The sequence below is a fragment of the Hylobates moloch genome, unplaced genomic scaffold, assembly GCF_009828535.3.
Source record: "Hylobates moloch isolate HMO894 unplaced genomic scaffold, HMol_V3 SCAFFOLD_2, whole genome shotgun sequence".
In the NCBI taxonomy this organism is placed as follows: domain Eukaryota; kingdom Metazoa; phylum Chordata; class Mammalia; order Primates; family Hylobatidae; genus Hylobates; species Hylobates moloch.
Window position 1 is genome coordinate 53,744,350 of NW_026652277.1, and position 23,057 is coordinate 53,767,406.

A 23,057-nucleotide genomic window follows, 5' to 3' on the forward strand; every position below is an offset into this window, starting at 1 on the left:
CTCAAGGAGAAAAATTTTTATGTCTTGTTAGACTCTTATTTTTCCATCTGTGCTACTGACTTTATCTCTCCAGAATACTGTTTATTCCTTCTCCTTCCTTCACTTTCAATCTTTCTATATACAGTTGAGCCTTGAACAATGAGGGGATTAGAGGTATCAACCTCCGACACAGTCAAAAATCCATGTGTAACTTTTAACTCCTCAAAAACTTAACTGCTAATAGTCTACTGTTAACCAGAAGCCTTGCTGATAACATAGTCAACTAATACATATTTTGAATGTTATATTATACACTATATTCTTAAAGAGAAAACAAAATGTCAATAATAAGATATATTTACTACTAATTAAGTGAAAGTAGATCATCATAAAGGTCCTCATCCTCATCGTCTTCACATTGAGTAGGCTGAGGAGCAAAGAAGAGGGGTTGTTCTTGCTGTCTTAGGGATAGCAGAGGCGAAAGAAAATCAGTGTATAAAGGAATCCACACAGTTCAAACCCGTGTTGTTCAAGGGTCAACTGTATATATCAACACTCACTCTTACATCATATAATTTTCTTGTCTTGCCCATATAAAATCTAAATTCTTCCCTTAATCCTTACCTACCTACCTTTCTCTGTTCTCAGTACAGCTGGACTCTTAGAAAGAATAACCCGTTGCTAGTATCTCAACTTCTTCAACTCTCATTCACTTCTCAAATCCACTGCAATCAGGATTCCAACCGTATTATTCTTGCCAAGATAAAATAATTACTAAATGCTAAATCTAATGGACTATTTCCAGTCGCGCTAACCCTGTAACCCTGTGGACATTTCAAAAGATATGCTCAATCCTTTGGCGAAAAAAAAAAAATTTCTTTCTTCAGCTCTCCTGTACTTCTCCTGTCTCTATGGTCCTTCTTTCTCTATCCCTTTTCTTAACCTCCTTTGTCTTGCCTCTTCACTGTTAGAATTAATCTGAATTTTCTTCTTCTCATCCCTCTTCTAGACTCTTCCAACTGGCATGAACTACCACTTTCTTGATGGTAAACCCAGTGGCCAAGATTTCTGTCTTGGATGTCTTCTTTTGTGTCTAAATGCCTACTAAAAAGATTCTAATGCCCCTACAGACAACTCAAACTCAACCTATGTGAATGTGAACTTTTTTCTTGACCTACCCAATATTCTCCCTTTCCAGAAAAGAACTTCATCAATTTTGCCAAACAAAAATCTGCTAATCATTTTAGATTCCTCTCTTTCCTTCAAGGTCCCCTGCTCCCTCCCATATGGTTCCTAAATCCTATATATTCTGCCCCTCTAATCTCTCTCAGGCTATATTCTGCCCCTCTAATCTCTCTCAGGCTGTCACTTCAAGCATGGAGTCCTTTGCAATAGACTTATTTTAAGAGAAGGGGTCTCACTATGTTGCCCAGGCTGGACTGCAGTGGCTATTCATAGGCATGATCCCACTACTGATCAGCACAGGAGTTTTGACCTGCTCTACTTCCAACCTGAGCCAGTTCACCCTTCCTTAGGCAACCTGGTGGTCCCCCTTGCTTCCAGGAGGTCAAAATATTGAGGTCCAACTTAGTGCAGACACAGGATCAGCATAGCGCATTGCAGTCCAGAACTACTGGGCTCAAGTATTCCTCCCGCCTAAGCCTCCTGAGTAGCTGGGACTACAAGCACATGCCACTGCACCAGCTGCAATAATCTTTTAATCACTACTTCTCAAACTTGAAGTAGTGAAGCAATAGGTTTATTTCTTATTTGTGTTAATAATTCCCAATTCACATTGTCCAGGTGATTCAATACATATAAAGTTATTTCTCACTTGCTTTCAATTTCTGTAGTCATTTTGTTGCAGACCACACTTTGAGGGGCAATGGTCTTTTTTTTTTTTTTTTTTTTTTGAGATGGAGTCTCGCTGTTGCCCAATGGAAGGACTTTAAACAGGAAAGGAATATGATTAGATATACAGTCTGGAAAGATTACAGTCTTTCCAGTGTAATCTTTCCAGACTGTATATTTAATCATATTCCTTTCCTGTTTTAAAGTCCTTCCATTTCTGCCTATTACCTCCACTGTCTCCATATCATGATAGCCCCTGCCAACCTCTCCAGTTTAATTCAATATATCATAACTATTATTGCTAACATCCTGAAGTTCTTCAAGAATCATACACTAGAATCTAAAATAAACAATACACCTCATTGTAGCTTATAAAATGGCCCAGCATTTGGACTGACAATCTGTAAATGTTATGTTCCAACAAATATTTGCTGTATGTAATGTAATGTTTCCCAATCCTAAACTCAATTTAACTTCCTATTAGATAATAAAGCCCACGGGGCGGGTCTAGGGTCTTTGGGAGCGTTGAGGAAGTTCACCAAACCTAATACTGCAATCCTCAAATACCTGCAATTCTCTGAACATACTGAATTGTCTTAGAACTTTGCTCACAACTGTTCTCTCTGCTCTGAATGCCCTCTTCATTCCTATAAGTTCACATGCATTCATTTCTCAGGGCTTACCATAAGTAACACCTTTCTCATGAAGCTTTCCTCATTTCCCAATCTCAACTCGACCAGAATAAAGCAACTCTCTCCTTTGTGCACCAACAGAATAATTTATCTATTGTAGCATTTGCATCTTAATTGCATGTAGTTTTCATGACTCTTTCAACCTAACCAATCTTGAAGTACTTGAGAGGCAGGGGCTGTAATCTTTATAATAATCCTTTTAGATTTTCAGATAAAACTCTATCTAGTAATAGAAATAGCTCCTGAATTAACTTCTGAGACTATGCCCATATTAATCAAGGCTGGGAAATTAGAAGGTAGAAGAAATAAGAGGCACCAATGCAAATATAAATTAAAACAAATTATCTGTACATGGTAGGCTACTTAGCACTATAAAAAATGCTATGAAAACACAGAAGTAGCAAGAAAAACGATCAAAAGGTTTTACATACACTATGCTTAACAGGTATAAATATTAGACCTACAAGGAAAATGAAGTAAATGGTTCAAAATTCAAATAATTGTGCTAATATAATGATGAGATTGTTTTTCCTATATTATTCAAAGTTTTATGATATAATTTTTCATTATAAATTTTTAATTCAATTATAGCACAGACACACTTGTACATTGCTACATAATCTTCACTTCCATCATTTTAAAAACAGCATTAAATTTTAATTACTAAATAAGCCATAATTTAGTATTTCACCTAATATTGGATATTTAGGGTGCTTTAAATTTTGATTCCACAACTAATGTTGTACTGAACATTTTTATAGCTGCACTTTTCCCCAAGATGTTATATTATTTTCTTAAGCTAAGTTCCCAGAAATAAGGTTAAAAAAAAAATCAAAAAACATTTTCTTAAGCTGCTCTCAAAAAAAAGTTTTACCAATTTATGCCATCAGCAATATCTTATGCTAATTTTACTCCATATTTTAAGCATTTTATATATATATATATAAAATCATACTAAATTGTATTTACTTACCAGCTCCATTGTACATTTTCCCCCAAGCAATATATTTCAACAGAGGAAACTATCAAAACTCTAAGACTAAGCTTCTCAAGTAAATGAGCATTTTTTGAAAACTTCCAGTGTGAGCATAAATCAGTATATTCATTCTGTAGGCCCATCTAGCAATAAATCCATTCTGTAAACGTACATGCTCTTGGCCATTAGTCCTCCTCTAGGAATAATGTCATGTGCCAAATGTTCATGTGTAAGGATGTTCAATAAAGAATTATTTGAAATATTGCAAACTCTTCTTGATGGATTTGCAAAAGCAGCAGCAAAGAAATATTGTGATAAAAAAACAGTTTAAATATTAAAAATTTAACAACTTCTAGAAATTCCCATCAAATTAAAAAGATAAATCATTTGTAAAAATCAAGTAGACCTATTAGTCTGATAGTTGAGATCTCACTGCACTGCATTCACCATATATAATAATCATGACAAAATCTAACATTTCCTGGAAAACTATGTGCCAGGCACTTTTTATGCTTCACAAATATTTTTCTTATTAATCACTAAAAACCCTGAGTCACATGTTATGGAATATTGCCCCCATTTTATAGATGAGGAAACTGATACACACAGCAAGTAGGTGATTTGCCTGGGTCAAACGCTATCAATAGACTTTAAACTGAACCCAGATAATTTTAACTTCAAGAATTGACTCATATAATTTTTAAATATAAGTACAATTAAATGTTATTTCTGATCCCTATTTTTTCAATACACATGCTTTGAATATTTTATCATAATATAGGCATTTGTATAAAAACTGCCAAAATTTGATGGTTTGATCATTGGATCACCAAGCCCAATATTCCATCTCTGGCAGTGACAGTAGGATTATTAGTTGTGAGAAAAATGAATGTCATTTATAATATTGGCTGCAAAAAAGTTAGGTTATAGATTCATAAAGGTAAGGAAAGAAAATTAAAAGCACCCTATGTTTCAATTAATTAAACACTGTATTTGGACTTGGCAGGATGGCTCACGCCTGTAATCCCAGCATTGTAAGAGGCCAAGGCAGGATTGCTTGAACCCGGAAATTCAAGATCAGCCTATTCAACACAGCAAGACCTTGTCTCTACTAAAAATTAAAAAATTAGCTGGGCGAGGTAGCTTGTGCTTGCAGTCCAGGCTACTTAGGGGGCTAAGGTGGGAGGACTGCTTGAGCTCAGGAGTTCAAGGTTGCAGTGAACTGTGATCATGCCACTGCACTTCAGCCTGGGCAAAAAAGCAAGATGCTGTTTCAAAAACAACAACAAAAACTGTGTTCATATAAAAATTTGAGTACAATTGGCAATGATATTATAGTCCTTTTGCTCCATAAAATTTTCTGGATGATTTTTCGTTAACAATAGATATGAGCTAAATTCCCATCTATATCCCAACTTCCATTAATAAATCTATAGATCCATCTTCTTATTTTTTCCCAAGTCTCACTTTCAACTTTTATTTCATTACCTCTTTTTTTTTTAAGTGTCAGTTCTTTTATTTCTTCTAGTATCATTTACTTCAAGGGAATCCTCAATGTCAAGTATTTCTAAAAAATTTATTCTAAACCCTCTGGGATTTCAACCTTTAATCAAAAACACTTTTTGAAATCTGTGAGAAATTAGAAAAACTATAAACTATGTGGCAAATTCAGCATATCAAAATGTGTGAAATGCAGCTAAACTGTGTTTGAAGAGAAATCTGTACCTTAAACCCTATGCTTTAAAAAGATCAGTGTAAAATTAAATACAGGTGTACGCTTTTGTATTGTGCCAGACTTCACTGTATTTCCAAGACTGACTTTTTGAAAAAACTAAAACTCTGTAGCAAGCCTATGTTGAACAAGTCTATCACTGCCATTTTTTTAAGAGCATGTGATTACTTTGTGTCTCTACGTCACATTCTGGTAATTCTTACAATATTTACAACTTTTTCATTATTATTATATCTGTTATGGTGATCTGTGATCAGTGATCTTTGATGTGACTACTGTAGTTGTTTTGGGCTCCACAAACTGAGCCCATATAAGACAGCAAACTTAACTAATAAATGTTTATATGTGTTCTGACTGGTCTACTGACCAGCCATTCCACATCTCTCTCCCTTTCCTTGAGTCTCCCTATTCCCCGAGACACAACAATATTGAAATTAGGCCAATTAATAAACCCACAATGGCCTCTAAGTGTTCAGGTGAAAGGAAGAGATGCATCTGTCACTTTAAATCAAGAGTTAGAAATGACTAAGCTTAGAGAGGAAAGCATGCTGAAAGCTGAGATAGGCCAAAAGCTAGGCCTCTTGCACCAGTTAGCCGAGTGAAAACAAAGGAAAAATTCTTGAAGGAAATTAAAAGTGATACTCCAGTGATCAGTGATGAACAATAAGAAGCAAAACAACCTTACCGCTGATATGGAGAAAATTTTAATGGTCTGGACAGAAGATCAAACCAACCACTGCATGCCCTTAAGCCAAAGCCTTAATCCAGAGCAAGGCTCTAACTCTCTTCAATCCTATGAAGGCTGAGTGAAGTGAGAAACCTGCAGAAGAAAAATCTGAAGCTAGCAGAGGTTGGATCATGAGCTGTAAGGAAAGAAGCCATCTCCAGAACATATAAGTACAGGTAACGCAGGAAGTGTAATAAGTTATCCAGAAGATTTCACTAAGATCATTGATGAAGGTGGCTACACTAAACAACAGATTTTCAATACAGACAAAACAGCCTTCTATTGGAAGATGCCATGTAGGACTTTTAGAGCTAAAGTCAGTCAATGTCTGGCTTCAAAGATTCAAAGGACAGAATGACTCTTGTTAGGAGCTAATGCAATTGGTGACTTTAAGTTGAAACTAATGCTTACTTGACATTCCAAAACTCCTAGACCCTTAAGAACTGCTAAAACTACTCTGTTTGTGCTCTATAAATAAAATAACAAAGCCTGGATGACATCACATCTGTTTCCAGCATAGTTTACTGATTATTTGAAACCCACTCTTGAAATCTACTGCTCAGAAAAGAAGACTCCTTTCAAAATATTCCTGCTCATTGACAATGCACCTGTCACCCAAGAGCTCTGATGGAGAAGTACAAGAAGATTACTGTTGTTTTCATGCCTGCTAAAATAACATCCAATTTGCAGCCCATGGATCAAGGAGTAATTGTGTCTTTCAAGTCTTATTAGCTGGGCGTGGTGGCTCACACCTATAATCCCAGCTACTCTGGAGGTTGAGGTGAGAGGGCTGCTTGAGGCCAGGAGTTCAAGATGAACCTGGGCAACATAGTGAGACCCGAACTCTAAGGAAAACTTTAAAGAATTTTGCAGGTGTTGTAGTGCATGCCTATAGTCCCAGCTACATGGGAGACTGAGGCGGGAGGATTACTGGAGCCCAGGAGTTTGAGGCCACAGTGAGTTATGATCATGCCACTGCATTCCAGCCTGGAAGACAAAGCAGGACCCATTTTTAAAAGTCTTATTATTTAAGAAATACATTTCATAAGGTTATAACTGTTACAGACAGTGAATTTTCTCATGAATCTGTGCAAAGTAAACTGAAAACCTGAAAAGAATTCACCATTCTAGATTTCATTAAAATCATTCGTGATTCATGAGAACAGGTCAAAATATCAACATTAACAGGACTCTGGAAGTTGACTCCAACCCTCATGGATGATTTTGAAGGGTTTAAGATTTTAGTGAAGGAAGTAACTGCAGATGTCATGGAAAGAGCAAGAGAACTCGAAACGGAACCTGAAAATGTGACTGAATTGTTGCAGTCTCGTAATCAAACTGGCACAGATGAGGAGTTGCTTACGCTTGAGCAAAGAAGTAGTTTCTTGAGATGGAATCTGTTCCTGGTGAAGATGCTGTGAACATTGCTGAAATGACTCAAAGAATTTAGAATATTACATAAACATAATTCATAAAGCAATGGTATGGTTTGAGAGAATTAACTCCAATTTTGGAAGAAGTTCTACTGTGGATTAAAAAGTTACATCAAACAGCATTGCATGTACAGAGAAGTCTTTCACGAAAGGAAGTGTCCATTGATTTTGCAAACTGAATCATTGTCTTATTTTAGGAAATTACCATCGCCACCCCTTCTTTCAGCAACCACCACCCTAATCCGTTAGCAGCCTTCAATACTGAGGCAAGACCTGCCACCAGCAAAAAGATTACAACCAGCTGAAGGTTCAGATGATCGTTAGCATTTTTTATCAGTAAGTTATTTTTAAATTATGGTATACACATTCTTTTAGATATAATATTATTGCATACTTAACAGACTACAGTATAGTGTAAATGTAACTTTTATATGCACTGGGAAACAAAAAAATGTGTGCGCCTCTCTTTATTGCAAAATATTCACTTTTTGTAGTGGTCTGGAATGGAACCTGCAGTATCTCCAAAGTATGCCTGTATTTAAATCTTGCTTAAGAAGCTAGAGAAACAGTAGCAAGTTATTCTTGAAATAGGTAGAAGAAAACATAAAAATTTTAGCATATGTCAATAAATAAAGGGCAGATAAAGTCGAAAGTTGGTTCTTTAAAGAGATTAATACCCTAGCAAGTTTGATAAAAAGGGGAAAACACAAAGTACCACTATTAGGTATAAAAAAAGGAATATCAGAATAGATCCTCCACATTTTGAAATGATGATACTGGAACATTATTAAAAACTTCATGTCAATAAAACCCAGTATCTCAGATGAAATGTACAAATTTCTTTAAAAATATAAATTTCAGGATTGACTTGGCGATGCGAGCTCTTTTTTGGTTCCATATGAACTTTAAAGTAGTTTTTTCCAATTCTGTGAAGAAAGTCATTGGTAGCTTGATGGGGATGGCATTGAATCTATAAATTACCTTGGGCAGTATGGCCATTTTCATGATATTGATTCTTCCAACCCATGAGCATGGAATGTTCTTCCATTTGTTTGTGTCCTCTTTTATTTCATTGAGCAGTGGTTTGTAGTTCTCCTTGAAGAGGTCCTTCACATCCCTTGTAAGCTGGATTCCTAGGTATTTTATTCTCTTTGAAGCAATTGTGAATGGGAGTTCACTTATTATTTGGCTCTCTGTTTGTCTGTGATTGGTGTACAAGAATGCTTGTGATTTTTGTACATTGATTTTGTATCCTGAGACTTTGCTGAAGTTGCTAATCAGCTTAAGGAGATTTTGGGCTGAGACGATGGGGTTTTCTAGATATACAATCATGTCATCTGCAAACAGGGACAATTTGACTTCCTCTTTTCCTAATTGAATACTCTTTATTTCCTTCTCCTGCCTGATTGCCCTGGCCAGAACTTCCAGCACTATGTTGAATAGGAGTGGTGAGAGAGGGCATCCCTGTCTTGTGCTAGTTTTCAAAGGGAATGCTTCCAGTTTTTGCCCATTCAGTATGATATTGGCTGTGGGTTTGTCATAGATAGCTCTTATTATTTTGAGATACGTCCCATCAATACCTAATTTATTGAGAGTTTTTAGCATGAAGGGTTGTTGAATTTTGTCAAAGGCCTTTTCTGCATCTATTGAGATAATCATATGGTTTTTGTCTTTGGTTCTGTTTATATGCTGGATTACATTTATTGATTTGCGTATGTTGAACCAGCCTTGCATCCCAGGGATGAAGCCCACTTGATCATGGTGTATAAGCTTTTTGATGTGCTGCTGGCTTCGGTTTGCCAGTATTTTATTGAGGATTTTTGCATCAATGTTCAGCCCGCATCGCCAAGTCAATCCTAAGCCAAAAGAACAAAGCTGGAGGCATCACGCTACCTGACTTCAAACTATACTACAAGGCTACAGTAGCCAAAACAGCATGGTACTGGTACCACAACAGAGACATAGATCAATGGAACAGAACAGAGCCCTCAGAAATAATGCCGCATATCTACAACTATTTGATCTTTGACAAACCTGACAAAAACAAGAAATGGGGAAAAGATTCCCTATTTAATAAATGGTGCTGGGAAAACTGGCTAGCCATATGTAGAAAGCTGAAACTGGATCCCTTCCTTACACCTTATACAAAAATTAATTCAAGATGGATTAAAGACTTACATGTTAGACCTAAAACCATTAAAATCCTACAAGAAAATCTAGGCAATACCATTCAGGACATAGGCGTGGGCAAGGACTTCATGTCTAAAACACCAAAAGCAATGGCAACAAAAGCCAAAATTGACAAATGGGATCTCACGAAACTAAAGAGCTTCTGCACAGCAAAAGAAACTACCATCAGAGTGAACAGGCAACCTACAGAATGGGAGAAAATTTTTGCAACCTACTCATCTGACAAAGGGCTAATATCCAGAATCTACAATGAACTCAAACAAATTTACAAGAAAAGAACAAACAACCCCATCAAAAAGTGGGCAAAGGACATCAACAGACACTTCTCAAAAGAAGACATTTATGCAGCCAAAAAACGCATGAAGAAATGCTCATCATCACTGGCCATCAGAGAAATGCAAATCAAAATCACAGTGAGATACCATCTCACACCAGTTAGAATGGCCATCATTAAAAAATCAGGAAACAACAGGTGCTGGAGAGGATGTGGAGAAATAGGAACACTTTTACACTGTTGCTGGGACTGTAAACTAGTTCAACCATTGTGGAAGTCAGTGTGCCGATTCCTCAGGGATCTCGAACTAGAAATACCATTTGACCCAGCCATCCCATTACTGGGTATATACCCAAAGGACTATAAATCATGCTGCTATAAAGACACATGCACACGTATGTTTATTGCAGCACTATTCACAATAGCAAAGAGTTGGAACCAACCCAAATGTCCAACAACGATAGACTGGATTAAGAAAATGGGGCACATATACACCATGGAATACTATGCAGCCATAAAAAATGATGAGTTCATGTCCTTTGTAGGGACATGGATGAAATTGGAAAACATAATTCTCAGTAAACTATCGCAAGGACAATAAACCAAACACCGCATGTTCTCACTCATAGGTGGGAATTGAACAATGAGAACTCATGGACACAGGAAGGGGAACATCACACTCCGGGGACTGTTGTGGGGTTGGGGGAGGGGGGAGGGACAGCATTAGGAGATATACCTAATGCTAAATGATGAGTTAATGGGTGCAGGAAATCAACATGGCACATGGATACATATGTAACAAACCTGCACATTGTGCACATGTACCCTAAAACCTAAAGTATAATAATAAAAATTAAAAAAATAAAAAATAATAAAAAAATATAAATTTCAAAATTTACAATGTAAGGAAACTGAACATCTAAACGGCCCTATAACTATTAAAGATAGTAAATACGTAATTAAAAACCTTTTCACAAAGGTAACTTGAAACCCAGTTTGCTTCACAGGTGAATTCTAAATATTTAGGAAAAAAATATACATCATACACTAACTCCTACAGAAAGTAGAAGTAACATTTCCCAACTCATTTTACGAGACCAACATAACTCTGAAACAAAAGCCTGACAAAGAGATTACAAGAAAAGAAAACCAAAGTTCAATATCCTTCATGAATAAAAAATCCTTTTAAAGACAGAAAACAGCAATATTTTTTATAAAAGAAATCATGGTCAACTAGGGTGTTTCCAAGAAATTCAGTGTCGGTTTGGCATTTCCCACTAGTCTCATCCTTCCCCACTTCTCCATCACATTTTAGACTCAGTAATCTGTATCAAACTAAAGGATTTCTCAAGCCTGGGAAACACTGTATCTAATAAGAAAACTTCTTTACATCCTTCAGGTCTCAGTTTAAGGCTACCTTCTCTGGGAAGAAAATAATTTACAATAATTTGCTGAAACTCTTAGAGTGAAAGATAAAAGAGAAGAAAAGGTGTGGCAAAATGTGCAAAACCAAAGTATCCTCAGACAAATTAAAATATACTGCATCCAATAATACGTTATTTGCAATCAGAAATAATGTCTGTAATATAAAGCCAAGGAAATTTCTAAGATGAAAATATAAAAGACGAAGAGCTAGAAAACAAGGAGAACAAAATTTAAATTAGAGGTTCAATCCAAAAGGCACAATATCCTAGTAAGAGGACTGATTTTAAAAGAAGAAAGTCCAGAAAGAGGAAGAAAGAAAATTACCAAAGCATATAAAGCAAGAAAATACAAGTTTCCAGGCTGAATAAGGCCCACTAGGTCCCCAGCACAATGAATAAAAGGTACAACATCTTGAATATTCAGAACAAGTTAATACAGATGCTAAAAATGTCCATGGTGGGATGAGAAAGGAGGAAGAGGAGGAGGAGCAGAAATAAGAAAAAGAGGAAGAAGAAGAAACCCACCACAGTTCACACATAAAGGATCAGAAAAGAGAATAATATCAGATTTCTCAACAGAAATATGAGAAGCTAAAATACTATGAAGGAGTGCCTCTTAAAACTCACAGGGAAAATTATATCTAACCTAAAATTATTTGCTCTGCCAAATTATCAATCAGGTATCAGTTTAGGGAAAATACAAACTTTTAGGCAGCAAAGTTTATTTTGTATTTATTTTCGTAGAGACAAGGTCTCACTATGTCACCCAGACTGGTCTTAAACTCTTGGCCTCAAGCAAGCAATCCTCCCACCTCAGCCTCCCAAAATGCTGGGATGACAGGCATGAGCCACCCCACTCAGCCTAGGCAGCAAAGCTTAAAACTTCCTCTCATGCATATTTTCTCAAGCAACACCTAGAGGAGTTGCTTTACTAACAAACCAAGAAAAAGGATGAGAAGAGATCCAGGAATTTCCATAAAGATTGGTGGGAAAAATAGTAGAATTCTAAGTGTGTGGCAGCTCCAGAAAGCAACCAGTTCTGATTGCAGAGCTCCATGAGAGATGTAATGAAGAATGAAAATGATAGCCATCTTAAACTGGGAGAAAATTTACACTTCTAAATGAAGGTTAATCAATGATAGGGTACATAAAAAACTAAGCAAACAGAAAACATAGTGATTATAAACACAGTAATTAACTCCAGGAAAAACAAAGACAGGAAATGTGATGATGGGATAATAAACCTCAGTGGTGACAAATATTTACATATTAAAAAAATGTAGACACTGAACACTGATTCAACCAAAAACTGTGTCAAAAACATGCTGGATGTAAGGACAGGACGTTTGTGTGTGCGTGTGTGTGTGTGTGTGTGTGTGTGTGTGTGTGTATGCATGATTGTGTATGTGTGAGGCAGACAAACTGTAAAATATCTAAATCAAAAAAAAATCTCATTTTCCATAATAGAAAGTCCATAGCTATTGTTTTAAAAAGTGCAGAGGTAAGAAATAGCAAAATTAGCATGATATATTAAAATGCCAGAAGTGAAAAATTACCTCTAAGGAGTTTAAGTAGGAAAAGGGGACTGGGAGGAACAGGAAGGGAAGTGATGTTTTTTTTTTTTTTTTCATTTCAAATCTTGTTAAATCTGACTTTTTAAACTATATACATACTTTAATAAAGTTTCAATTTACAAATTACTTTGCAAGATTATGAAAAACTGCAGGAAAAAAGTATATACTAATCTATTACAGTATCAAAGTTGAGATTAAAAGTTTTCACAGAAACTTTTTCTTTTAAAATAAAAAGAGCACAATTCCTAATAAAACCAGTGTAAGGAACACTAGATTCAGGACAGTGGTTCTTAAATGAACATTAGCATTAGACTTAAAACTTAACTAAGTTCTTACAAGCATTCTGCTGCATAAATTCATTTTATTCTCAAGTAGCATTCTCTATATGGTTTACTAAAAATTAAATTCTGTTTAGTAATTATCAACTCTCAAATTCAAATAAGATGGCTTATCACATACACTTATCATTCTGTATTGTATATATACACATACACCTGGGAGTAGTTTTTTGCCATTCTTGGGTCCTAGTCCTAGAAATCTCCAGATGCTTTTTCAGTCTCACAATGCTAGTAGAGTGTATTTTCACTGGATAGAACTCCTTTTTCCAACTTCTTCCTAAAGCTTACAGGGAGATTAATTTTTGTTTCACTAGGTTCAATTATTTTGCTATTAAAGAAAAATGAATGTCCCCAAATACTTTTTTACCTAAAAATTATACATGACAAAGTATTTCAAAGCTTTATAATAAGTAGCAATATATTTAGATGTTTTAACTTAATTATATATTTTAGATCTGACACATATCAAATTAACAGTGCTAATACTGCACAGTGATCACTTTTTCCTCTTTCTCAGGAGATGCATTTCTCCTATGACCATACTCTCCTTTATTCCAGTCTATATACTTAATTTTTCATAACCAAACCAGTCCAATATTTATGTTCACACTGTTTAAAAAGATTTCTTTAAAGGTAGCATTTATATTAATGGGCTTTTTTTTTTTCTTTTTTTGAGACAGAGCCTCACTCTATCGCCCAGGTCAGAGTGCAGTGGCGCGATCTCGGCTCACTGCAAACTCCACCTCCCGGGTTCATGCCATTCTCCTGCCTCAGCCTCCCGAGTAGCTGGTACTACAGGCACCCGCCACCACGCCTGGCTAATTTTTTGTATTTTTAGTAGAGATGGGGTTTCACCATGTTAGCCAGGATAGTCTTGATCTCCTGACCTCATGATCCACCTGCCTAAGCCTCCCAAAGTGATGGGATTACAGGAGTGAGCCACCGTGCCTGGCCCATTAATGAGCATTTTTTTAAGGCCACTGTCCTAAATCTAAGGAATATGAATTTTTATAGATAGTCATGATTTTTTCCGTACATCCAATGAACAGTATTAGGTACCTACTGGGCTGTACACTGGGCAGGATTCAAAGACAGACAGTTCATATTTCCCACCCTCAATAAGCTTAAAATCTAATATAAATACCCGTAGTAAACAGTTAAACAAAATAGCAGCAATCAAGCTCAAACCTGTGAACATGTTGCGAAGTACAAAATCTTTAGGCCAACCTCAAAATAAGGGTGTCCAGAGAAAAGACCAATCACTGAAGCTTACTTCAGTTCTCCTAACTCTACTATTCATTTCCCCAGGGTTCTTTCAGATGCTATTAAACGGCAGAGAAGTAGTTGTACAGGTCCATGCAAACCTGAAAAGGATAATGCAATTCCTAACGGAGGATGTAAAAGAGCTAGTACTGAAACTGCTTTCTGCTACACAGAGATCAGTATCTCAAGGCACTGAATACTATGTTCTTGAGAACTTACAATGACTATTTTGAGTTATTATAATTTTAGAAAGTCATAATTCCATTACCCAGGGTATTGGGGGTATAAGGGAACACATTTATGCAGAATAAGTAAACAGACACAGTAAGCTACGTTCCCCAGTTAATTATGTCATTTATGAAAAAGAAAACTTGAAAGCAGCAAACAGAAAATAGCAAGAATAGGAACTGTTTTTAATAAATGTCAAAGAGAAAAATATGGAGTATGAAAGCAATGAAAAAGCTATCCTGTATATTCCAGATAACCAAACAAGTCTGAATGTTGAAAAGTTGTTCAATGTACTCGGCAGAAATCCTAAACACTCAATTCTTCTTTTGGCTTTACATTTGTAAGTTTTTCTTTTGTTGTTAATCCTGTAGTTTTCAAGTGGTGTTACACATGTAACTTGCCTGAGTGAGAAACAAAAGGAACAGAACTGAAGAACATGGCTGACAGTTACTATGAATATATTGAACTTTTACCTTCTAATAAAGCATAATTTCTTCTAACATATTTCCCTTTGCCAAGATTAAAACTCTTTTTTTCCACTATAACCATACATACATGAGAATTCATTTATGCCAATGCACGATCCTATTCCATCCTAGTATCTTCCAAGTGTTAATTGGGTAATTTGAAATTATTACCGAAAATTTTTAACAGTGAAAAACATCAATATTTAAATTCTGGATTGAAATCAGAAAAGGGATATAAGAAGAAAAGAGTAGTTAAAACAAAGTGATCGTGACAAATACAAAATTATTAATACTTTTAAAATGCATCTACAAGACAGCATGTACAAACTAGGAAAATACCAAATTTTTAAGCAAAAGCTAAGTATAAAAATATCTTTAAATATTTTTTCAATAGTATCCAATAATAAAGATGAAAAGAAGCAGTTATGTTTCTATTGTATAAATCAGCATTTTTCTATGTTGGCAAAGATACAACTAAATAATAACTCAATGCAAAGAACATCATTAAGAAGAGTAGGATGGCTAAAGGTTAAAATATTTTCTACTTTCTGTAGCTAACATCAGAGTCTTACTTCCACTTTATAAGATTTTGCTGTTGTTCTTGTGTGTTTTATTTGTGACAGTGATGATGTTACATATGTAACTTGCCTGAATGAGAAATGAAAGGAACAGAACCAAAAGGATCTTCTGGAGGATGGTTATGTGGAGCAGAAAGTGAGTCTACATTCTTATCTGAGGATGCTCTCTCCTCGAGCCTATCTGCAAAAATAAGATGAAACGAAATAAAAAATGAAATGAAATAAAAATGATCTTTAAATTAAAAAGTGATATACAATATAAATAAAAGTGAAAATTAAAGCACCAGCCTTTTTGAAAAATATTAGGTTCAGAATCTATCATTGTAAGTATCAGGGAGTAGTCCTGAATTTAATACTTATTTGTTGCTGCAAAAGCAAGTTTAACAATATAATCCATGATAGGTTTCACTAAATACAATTAACCTAATAATAAACTTAGTCTGATTCATTTAAATACTACTTGTCCTCAACTTTTGGGCCTGAACTCAAACCCAGCTAAATAAACAGAGACATATTTGACAGACAGTCTCCAAAAATAAATTTAGAAAAAATCTTGCAAATGGTCATTCATCCATAAAGTAGGTAAATCTTACTTCTCAATATAAATAAAAAGTAATTCACTATATTTTACTTTTTTGTTCATTTTTTATACTACTTTGTATTATCAAACCATTCTCTCTCTCACATACACACACAAACACACATCCCCCCACATACACTCACAAAAACTTACATAAAATTGATTGATTCATCCAACAAGTAAATTTGAGTATCTACTATGTGCCAATGTGCCAGGCACTATTCTAGGCAATTGGCATGTAATGTCAAACAAAACAAAGACCCCTGCCCTTATGCAGTTTATATGCTGGTGTGGAAAAAACAAATAATAGGCAATAGGCATAAGAAGAAATGTATATGGTGTATTAAAAGCTATAGAGAAAAATGTAGTGCAGAGAAACAGGAATTGAGGGAGTGAGTAGAGGTTTTAGCAATAGAGTGATTCTAATAGTCACTAGGTAAGAAAAGACTTGAAGGAGGCAAGGGAGTGAATACCTAGGAAAGAACAATCAGGTAGAGAAAGAGCTGGAGCGAAGACGCCAAGGCAAGAGGCCCGGTGTGTTTTGAGTTGATATATCCTGACTCCCTAGTAATGATTATCTTTTCCTTGCTCTTAAACTCTCCATATAGGTCAGGGATGGGGGCTCACACCTATAATCCCAGCTCTCTGGGAGACCAAGGCAGGAGGATTTCTTGAAACCAGCCTGAGCAACACAGTGAGATAATTTTTTCACCAAGCATGTAATAAAATTTGAATCTCTCCCGATCTTTACAGAATATTAACTTCACAATATTCTATAACAGTCAATAACACATTACTTTAAGAATGCAAAAATACTACTAAAAATTGTGGCTGCAGTGAGGCAAAACTGTACTACTGCATTCCAGCCTGGATGACAGAGAGACCCTGTCTCTAAAACCAACAAAAAAAACTCTCCACATAGTAGACACATACTAGTTGAGAACTTCCTGATTTTTGTAGGATGTCTCTCTAGCCTCTGATTCTTGTCAATCAAAATTCTATTTGAGACTCATTCTACCTCCTTTCCAGATATTTCAAGCATTTCTACCAGCAGACCTTTGGTCCATAGCCATTTGAAAAAAATCCAAATCATGTTTAGACTGACCTATATTCCAATAATTCCATGGTAAGCCGTACTGGTTTCAACTGAGTTCTAAGGGACTGCAGTATAGGGGAGGCGGAACCCAAGTAGAATTGGAATTCCCTAAAAATGACTTTTAATTTTGGAGTGAAGCAAAAAGCCCCAAGTTCAAGCAGCATCTCTTCTAACAGTGCTTTTTACATTTAATGTACATTTCAGTTACCTGGGGATTTGTTAAAATGTAGACTCTGATGGGATGAGTTTGGGAAGGATCCTGACATTCCGCACTTCAAATAGCCCCCAAGTGATACTGATACTGCTGTCCAAGAAGTACACTCTTGAATAAACAAGGCCCTAGAGTCTGTAATATTCTAAATATAATTACTCCTATGGGCAACTAATTCTTTCAAAACCTTTATGACAATGGGACAATTACCAGCTCTTACAGCTAAGATGAACTCTACAATATCTACATGAAACTTTGGATTGTTTAAATTTTTACTTAAAATTTTGTGGAAACACTTTAAACATTTTGTTGAGGCACTAATATTGAGTTACTAAAGACATCTGACAATTGTTTTATGAACAAACAAAACTTCCTAAACTTAAGTGCTACTTTTCAAATCCAATACTGCATTGGTTAACAATGAAAATTTATTTTGGGTATTATTTTTCAAGCTATTAACTGTATACTTAATGCAGGAAATCAGTAACAAATGCTCATTTTACTAAAAACTTTTTATTATTTTGTTGTCAAAACACCCATTAAAGAGAAGCTAGTCCCATAACATCTTTCTGCAAAAGGATGAAGAATAATTTATATAACGAAGGGTCCCTAACTTATTGTGGTGGGAGGCCACAATCAAACCTTAAGGTGAGGATTAAGATTCACTGAGTCATAGAGATTACATGTGGTTACCTATTTATTCAGGCCCTGAATGCATTTATGGAACTGTAAAACCAGTAATTATGCCTTGTATCAGAATCCACCTGGACTCCCCCACTCTTCTCCATTTCCCAAATTCCAGTGTATAAGGCACTGAGGACAGAGAAAAGAGGGGGTGAGAAAGAACAAATAGAAGAGACTGACTCAGAATGATAATGACAGCATGTCAATATCCAAGGGCCCACATTCCTGAAAATTAAGACCAAAAGTATAAGTATTTAGGTCTGAATTAGAAACACTTTTTGCCTCAACCGTCTGCATCATAACTGCTGGGATTCCTGTATAAAATGTAGTTACCTGGACCCAACCGTAGGCCTAATGAATCAAGTTATCTGAGTAGTAACTTAGGAATCTGCAATTTTATGTACTCTCTGTTTTTATTTTTGTTTTATTATATGTTTTGAGACAGGGTCTCACTCTTTCACCCAACCTAGAGTGCAGTGGCATGATCATGGCTCACTGTGGCCTCAACCTCTCAGGTTCAAGTGATCCTCCAATCTCAGCCTCCCAAGTTGCTGGCACTACAGGCACAGGCCACCACGTTCAGCTAATATTTTATTTTTTGTAGAGATAAGCTCTATGTTGCTCAGGCTGGTCTCAAACTCCTAGACTCAAGCAATCCTCTCAAAGTGCTGGATTACAGGCATGAGCCACCACACCCAGCCTCTCAACACGTTTGTTTGTTTGTTTGTGAGACAGAGCCTTGCTGTTTTACCCAGGCTGTAATACAGTGGCATGATCTTGGCTCACTGCAACCTCTGCCTCCCAGGCTCAGCCTCTGGAGTAGCTGAGACTACAGGCATGCCATAATTGGCTAATTTTATTTTTTTAATTTTTTGTAGACACGAGGTCTCACTATATTGCCTAGGCTAGTCTCGAACTCCTGGCCTCAAGCAATCCTCCCACCTCAGCCTCCAAAGTAGTAGGATTACAAGCATGAACCACCACACCCGACCCTCTCCACGTATTGAAACCTCTACTATACTAATGGGTCCCAGCTTATAAAACTGTGAAGTTATCACTAAGATTCTTCAAATCTTCATGCACTGGTATATTACATCCATCAGTCTGTGGTAAATTTATGGTAAGTATATAAACAGTACTGTGAAATTATGACAAAACTATACACATTACCATGTAGAGGTGAACTTATTTTTATATAGGGGTCCCTATAAGTAAAAATATGGAATATACTGCTCTATGCAAAGTTCATTTATCCAGTTATTTCAAAATAGGAATCAGAATAAATTCATTGTAAAATGAATAATGTTATTGTTCCACAAAACACAGAATCAACTTTTCAATGGAATTTTTAAAAAATCATTTATGTTTCTAAAGTTCACATGAAAATGTGAGTCTCAGGACACAAAATACAGAAGAAATATACACATTAATTTTGTAATTATTAATTACCTATAAATAAAATCTAATGAAATGGTTATGTAGAACTACTTTGTAAATACATAGTCATCCCTAAAATGTTTTTAATTACATTTTCAAATGACTGGTTTTCTTTAGATTAGAACAAAACTTGATTATCCAATATGAGAAACTTACCTCCTGCCTTCACAAAAGAATTATGTTGGTGAATAAAGACAGTATCTTTTCAAGAATTTTAATTGATACAGATAGCAAAAATATAGGATTTTAAAATCCTAGAATCAAAGTATATTCCACAATATTATCACGAAATTAAAATAGTCTACAAAGTTAATTCTGCTGCCTATATGGATAATGGTGTAAAAAGCTAAAAGGTTAATGAAAAACTCCTGAAACTGGTCTAATATATTTGAAAAGCTCTGTTATTCTACACTGAAGGAATAATAATAGTTCTGAATTTGCTACAAAAGATGAGGGTTAATATTTTACAATGAACTATAGATTCAGATGCTTATAGCCATTATCATTCTGTGGCTTCATAGGTGAAACAACAACATTCAGTAGAATTTATAAAGCAATCACAATCTTTAGTATCTTCTATTTTTCCTTTTAGTTATTTTGATCCAATTTTAAGCAGAAACAAATCCACCATCAATAAATGAAATACATTTGAATAAGTAATAGTTTTAAGTAACAGGTATAACTAATACAACTATTTGCACAAATATGTTAGTAATTTCCCCAAAGCAAGCATCTATGTTCTAATTACTGTTTAATGTATTAAATATTATGACAATTTTAAATTGTCATATTAAATATTAAAATATTATGACAAATTGCTAAAGTTTACATACTACTCTGGATGTTCTGGTACAAAAAAGTAAAAATACAAACTTAAATTTTAAAAAATATCATTCAGACAAGCTTTATTATTAATGCTTAAATTTGATTTAATGTTTTGTTCTTACTAAAATTAAGAACAGGTAAAACAATTCTGAACCATAAATGGTATTCATTTATAGTGAAGGTGAAAGCAAGAAGAATCTAGTTTATTTTACATATTAAATCCCTTTGCCTAGTATATGAAATCAACTGTTTTCTTAAAGATTACTTAAAAAGTTACCAATTAGTAATATTTTAGAATTTTGATATCTCAAAATACTATTATGATTTGAAAATTACTTTCTGAATAATATATGTAAAATATTTCCTAAACAGCATATTATTTTCCTTTTTTGTTTTTAAAAAAATAACCACAAATCATATTCAAAATAAAACCCAAATGGGAATGTATTATTCTGAATAATCATTACATTGGCAATACCTATACCTTTAAGGACCATATAAAGCCTTTCAGTTTCTCACTGGAAAGTGTTTTATAAACCAAATATAAATTATTTTAGAAAAGACTTTGGAAAATTGTTAATACCTGTGTCAAGGAAAAGGGTACAAATCTCCTACATGGCATTTCAACTGAATCAATAGTTTATTTATTCATTTTGGAAAATGATAGGATTTATATTATACTGATGGGCAAAATTTTGGAGTCATTGAACCCACTATTTCAGAATTCAAAAAAGGTGAAAGTTATTAAACTTTAAGAAAGTTTAATATAATGACCATCTATCAATTTTCATTGCACAATTAGTCTTCTAATAAACTCTGAAGGTTCTGGAAGAGGTCTTTTGCCCATCAATATAATATAAACTCTTATCAAACAGATCAAATATTAGATATCTTATTGCTTCTGAAAGAGGTGCTAAAGATGACTAAATATTACAGTTTAGTTAAACTCTGAGAGGAAATCTTTCTAAACTGCATTTTATACACAACTTTATAGTAATTACGAACTTTTTTATTAATGACATTTCACCTTTTTTGAACCCTAAAAGAGTGGGTTCAATGACCCCAAAATAGTCACTGAACAATGAGTATCAATTATTAAGGGAAAAACAGTCACTTTTACATCAACTTCCTTGCTATCATTTGTCACTTCTGCTTTTGATGTGTTTGCCCACAAAGCCCCTTCTAATTTGACTGTTAAATTACCACTGAGAAACTAATAAATATAATTTTTAAATGCTGGCTAAAAGTCTAAAACCTCTTAAGTCATGACATAAAGGCTTATACAGAAAGTGAGAAAAGAGAAAGTGGCATTTATTTATTGAGTGCCCAAATTTAAAGATATCATTTAATTATCTGGACAACCCTATGAAGTAGGCATCACCATCCCCAGTTTATAAATGCGGAAGTGAGACTGACAGCAGTTGAGTGACTTATCTGAGATTACAATCTAGTCAAGTAACATTGTCAGGGATCAAAATTTATGTTTTCTGGTGCCAAATTAAGCACATCAGACTTGTGACAATAATTTCAGTAGCTCATGGGCCATCTGGGTGTTTTTCCAAATGGCTAAGGTTGCTCCAAGTCTAACATTCACATAAAATTCCTCCTGCACTTTCCTTTGGAACTTAACATCTTTCTATAATTAATACTGCAAAGTCTGAACTCTCTTTGGCATCCACATGTGCACACAGACACATGCACAATTTACAAATGCTATCTGGTCATGAAGTTTAAAATTTACACATTATCTGATCATGAAGTTTTAAGCTATTCTTAAAAGTAGCTACTTAAGAATTTTACATGCTCAACCCAATTTTTATGAAGTTATATATATATAGGCATATTCATATGTCACTCTTGCCTATGCTAAGTAAATAAAACTACGTTGATGTCATTACAAATTCTAGGGAGCTTAGAATAACACATTTTCATAAGATACAAAATAATGTGAATACCCATTTCATAAATTCATTTTTTAAAAATAATTTTTTACCTAAGCAGTTGAAAATACTAATTTAGCAAACCCTGGCCAGTACACATTAAGATTAATATCTTTTGCTTTAAATATAATCCAATAAATTATAATGATTTGGTTACACCTTGTATCTACCCCTTCCATCACTCTGAAAGAGCAGGGCATGGTGGCTCACGCCTGTAATCCCAGAACTTTGGGAGGCCGAGGTGGGCGGATCACCTGAGGTCGGGAGTTTGAGACCAGCCTGACCAACATGGAGAAATCCCATCTCTACTAAAAATACAAAATTTGCTGGGGGTGGTGGCACATGCCTGTGATCCCAGCTACTCGGGAGGCTGAGGCAGGAGAATTGCTTGAATGCAGGAGGCGGAGGTTGTGGTGAGCTGAGATTGCGCCATTGCACTCCAGCCTGGGCAACAAGAGCAGAACTCAGTCAAAAAAAAAAAAAAAAAAAAAAAAAATCTTGCTTTTGGGCCTACTCAACATAAATTCTAGGAAAACGCCAAACAAAAAAAGTTCTGGT

The 23,057-nt window shown here is 35.1% G+C and overlaps 2 protein-coding genes across 6 annotated transcripts in view; one reads left to right on the forward strand and one right to left on the reverse strand.

Moving 5' to 3' along the window:
* The window catches only part of PAQR3 (progestin and adipoQ receptor family member 3), a 55,645-nt gene extending 39,736 nt beyond the window's left edge, over positions 1-15,909 (forward strand). For 2 of the 4 annotated variants that reach the window (XR_009211649.1, XR_009211648.1), the window contains exon 11: positions 15,772-15,909. Coding sequence is in view for 1 of the 4 variants with exons in the window: in XM_058433579.1 (XP_058289562.1) it covers positions 15,772-15,791 (20 nt within the window). In the remaining 3 variants the exon portion in view is untranslated. Of the gene's footprint in view, positions 1-4,504; positions 4,679-15,771 lie in introns of those variants that run through there. The other 2 variants (XR_009211650.1, XM_058433579.1) reach the window with 2 other exon arrangements.
* BMP2K (BMP2 inducible kinase) overlaps positions 1-23,057 on the reverse strand; it is a 145,523-nt gene that overhangs the window by 15,490 nt on the left and 106,976 nt on the right. For both annotated transcript variants that reach the window (XM_058433536.1, XM_032149198.2), the window contains one exon: positions 15,797-15,907. In XM_058433536.1, coding sequence (XP_058289519.1) covers positions 15,797-15,907 — 111 coding nt within the window. The remainder of the gene's footprint in view (positions 1-15,796; positions 15,908-23,057) is intronic.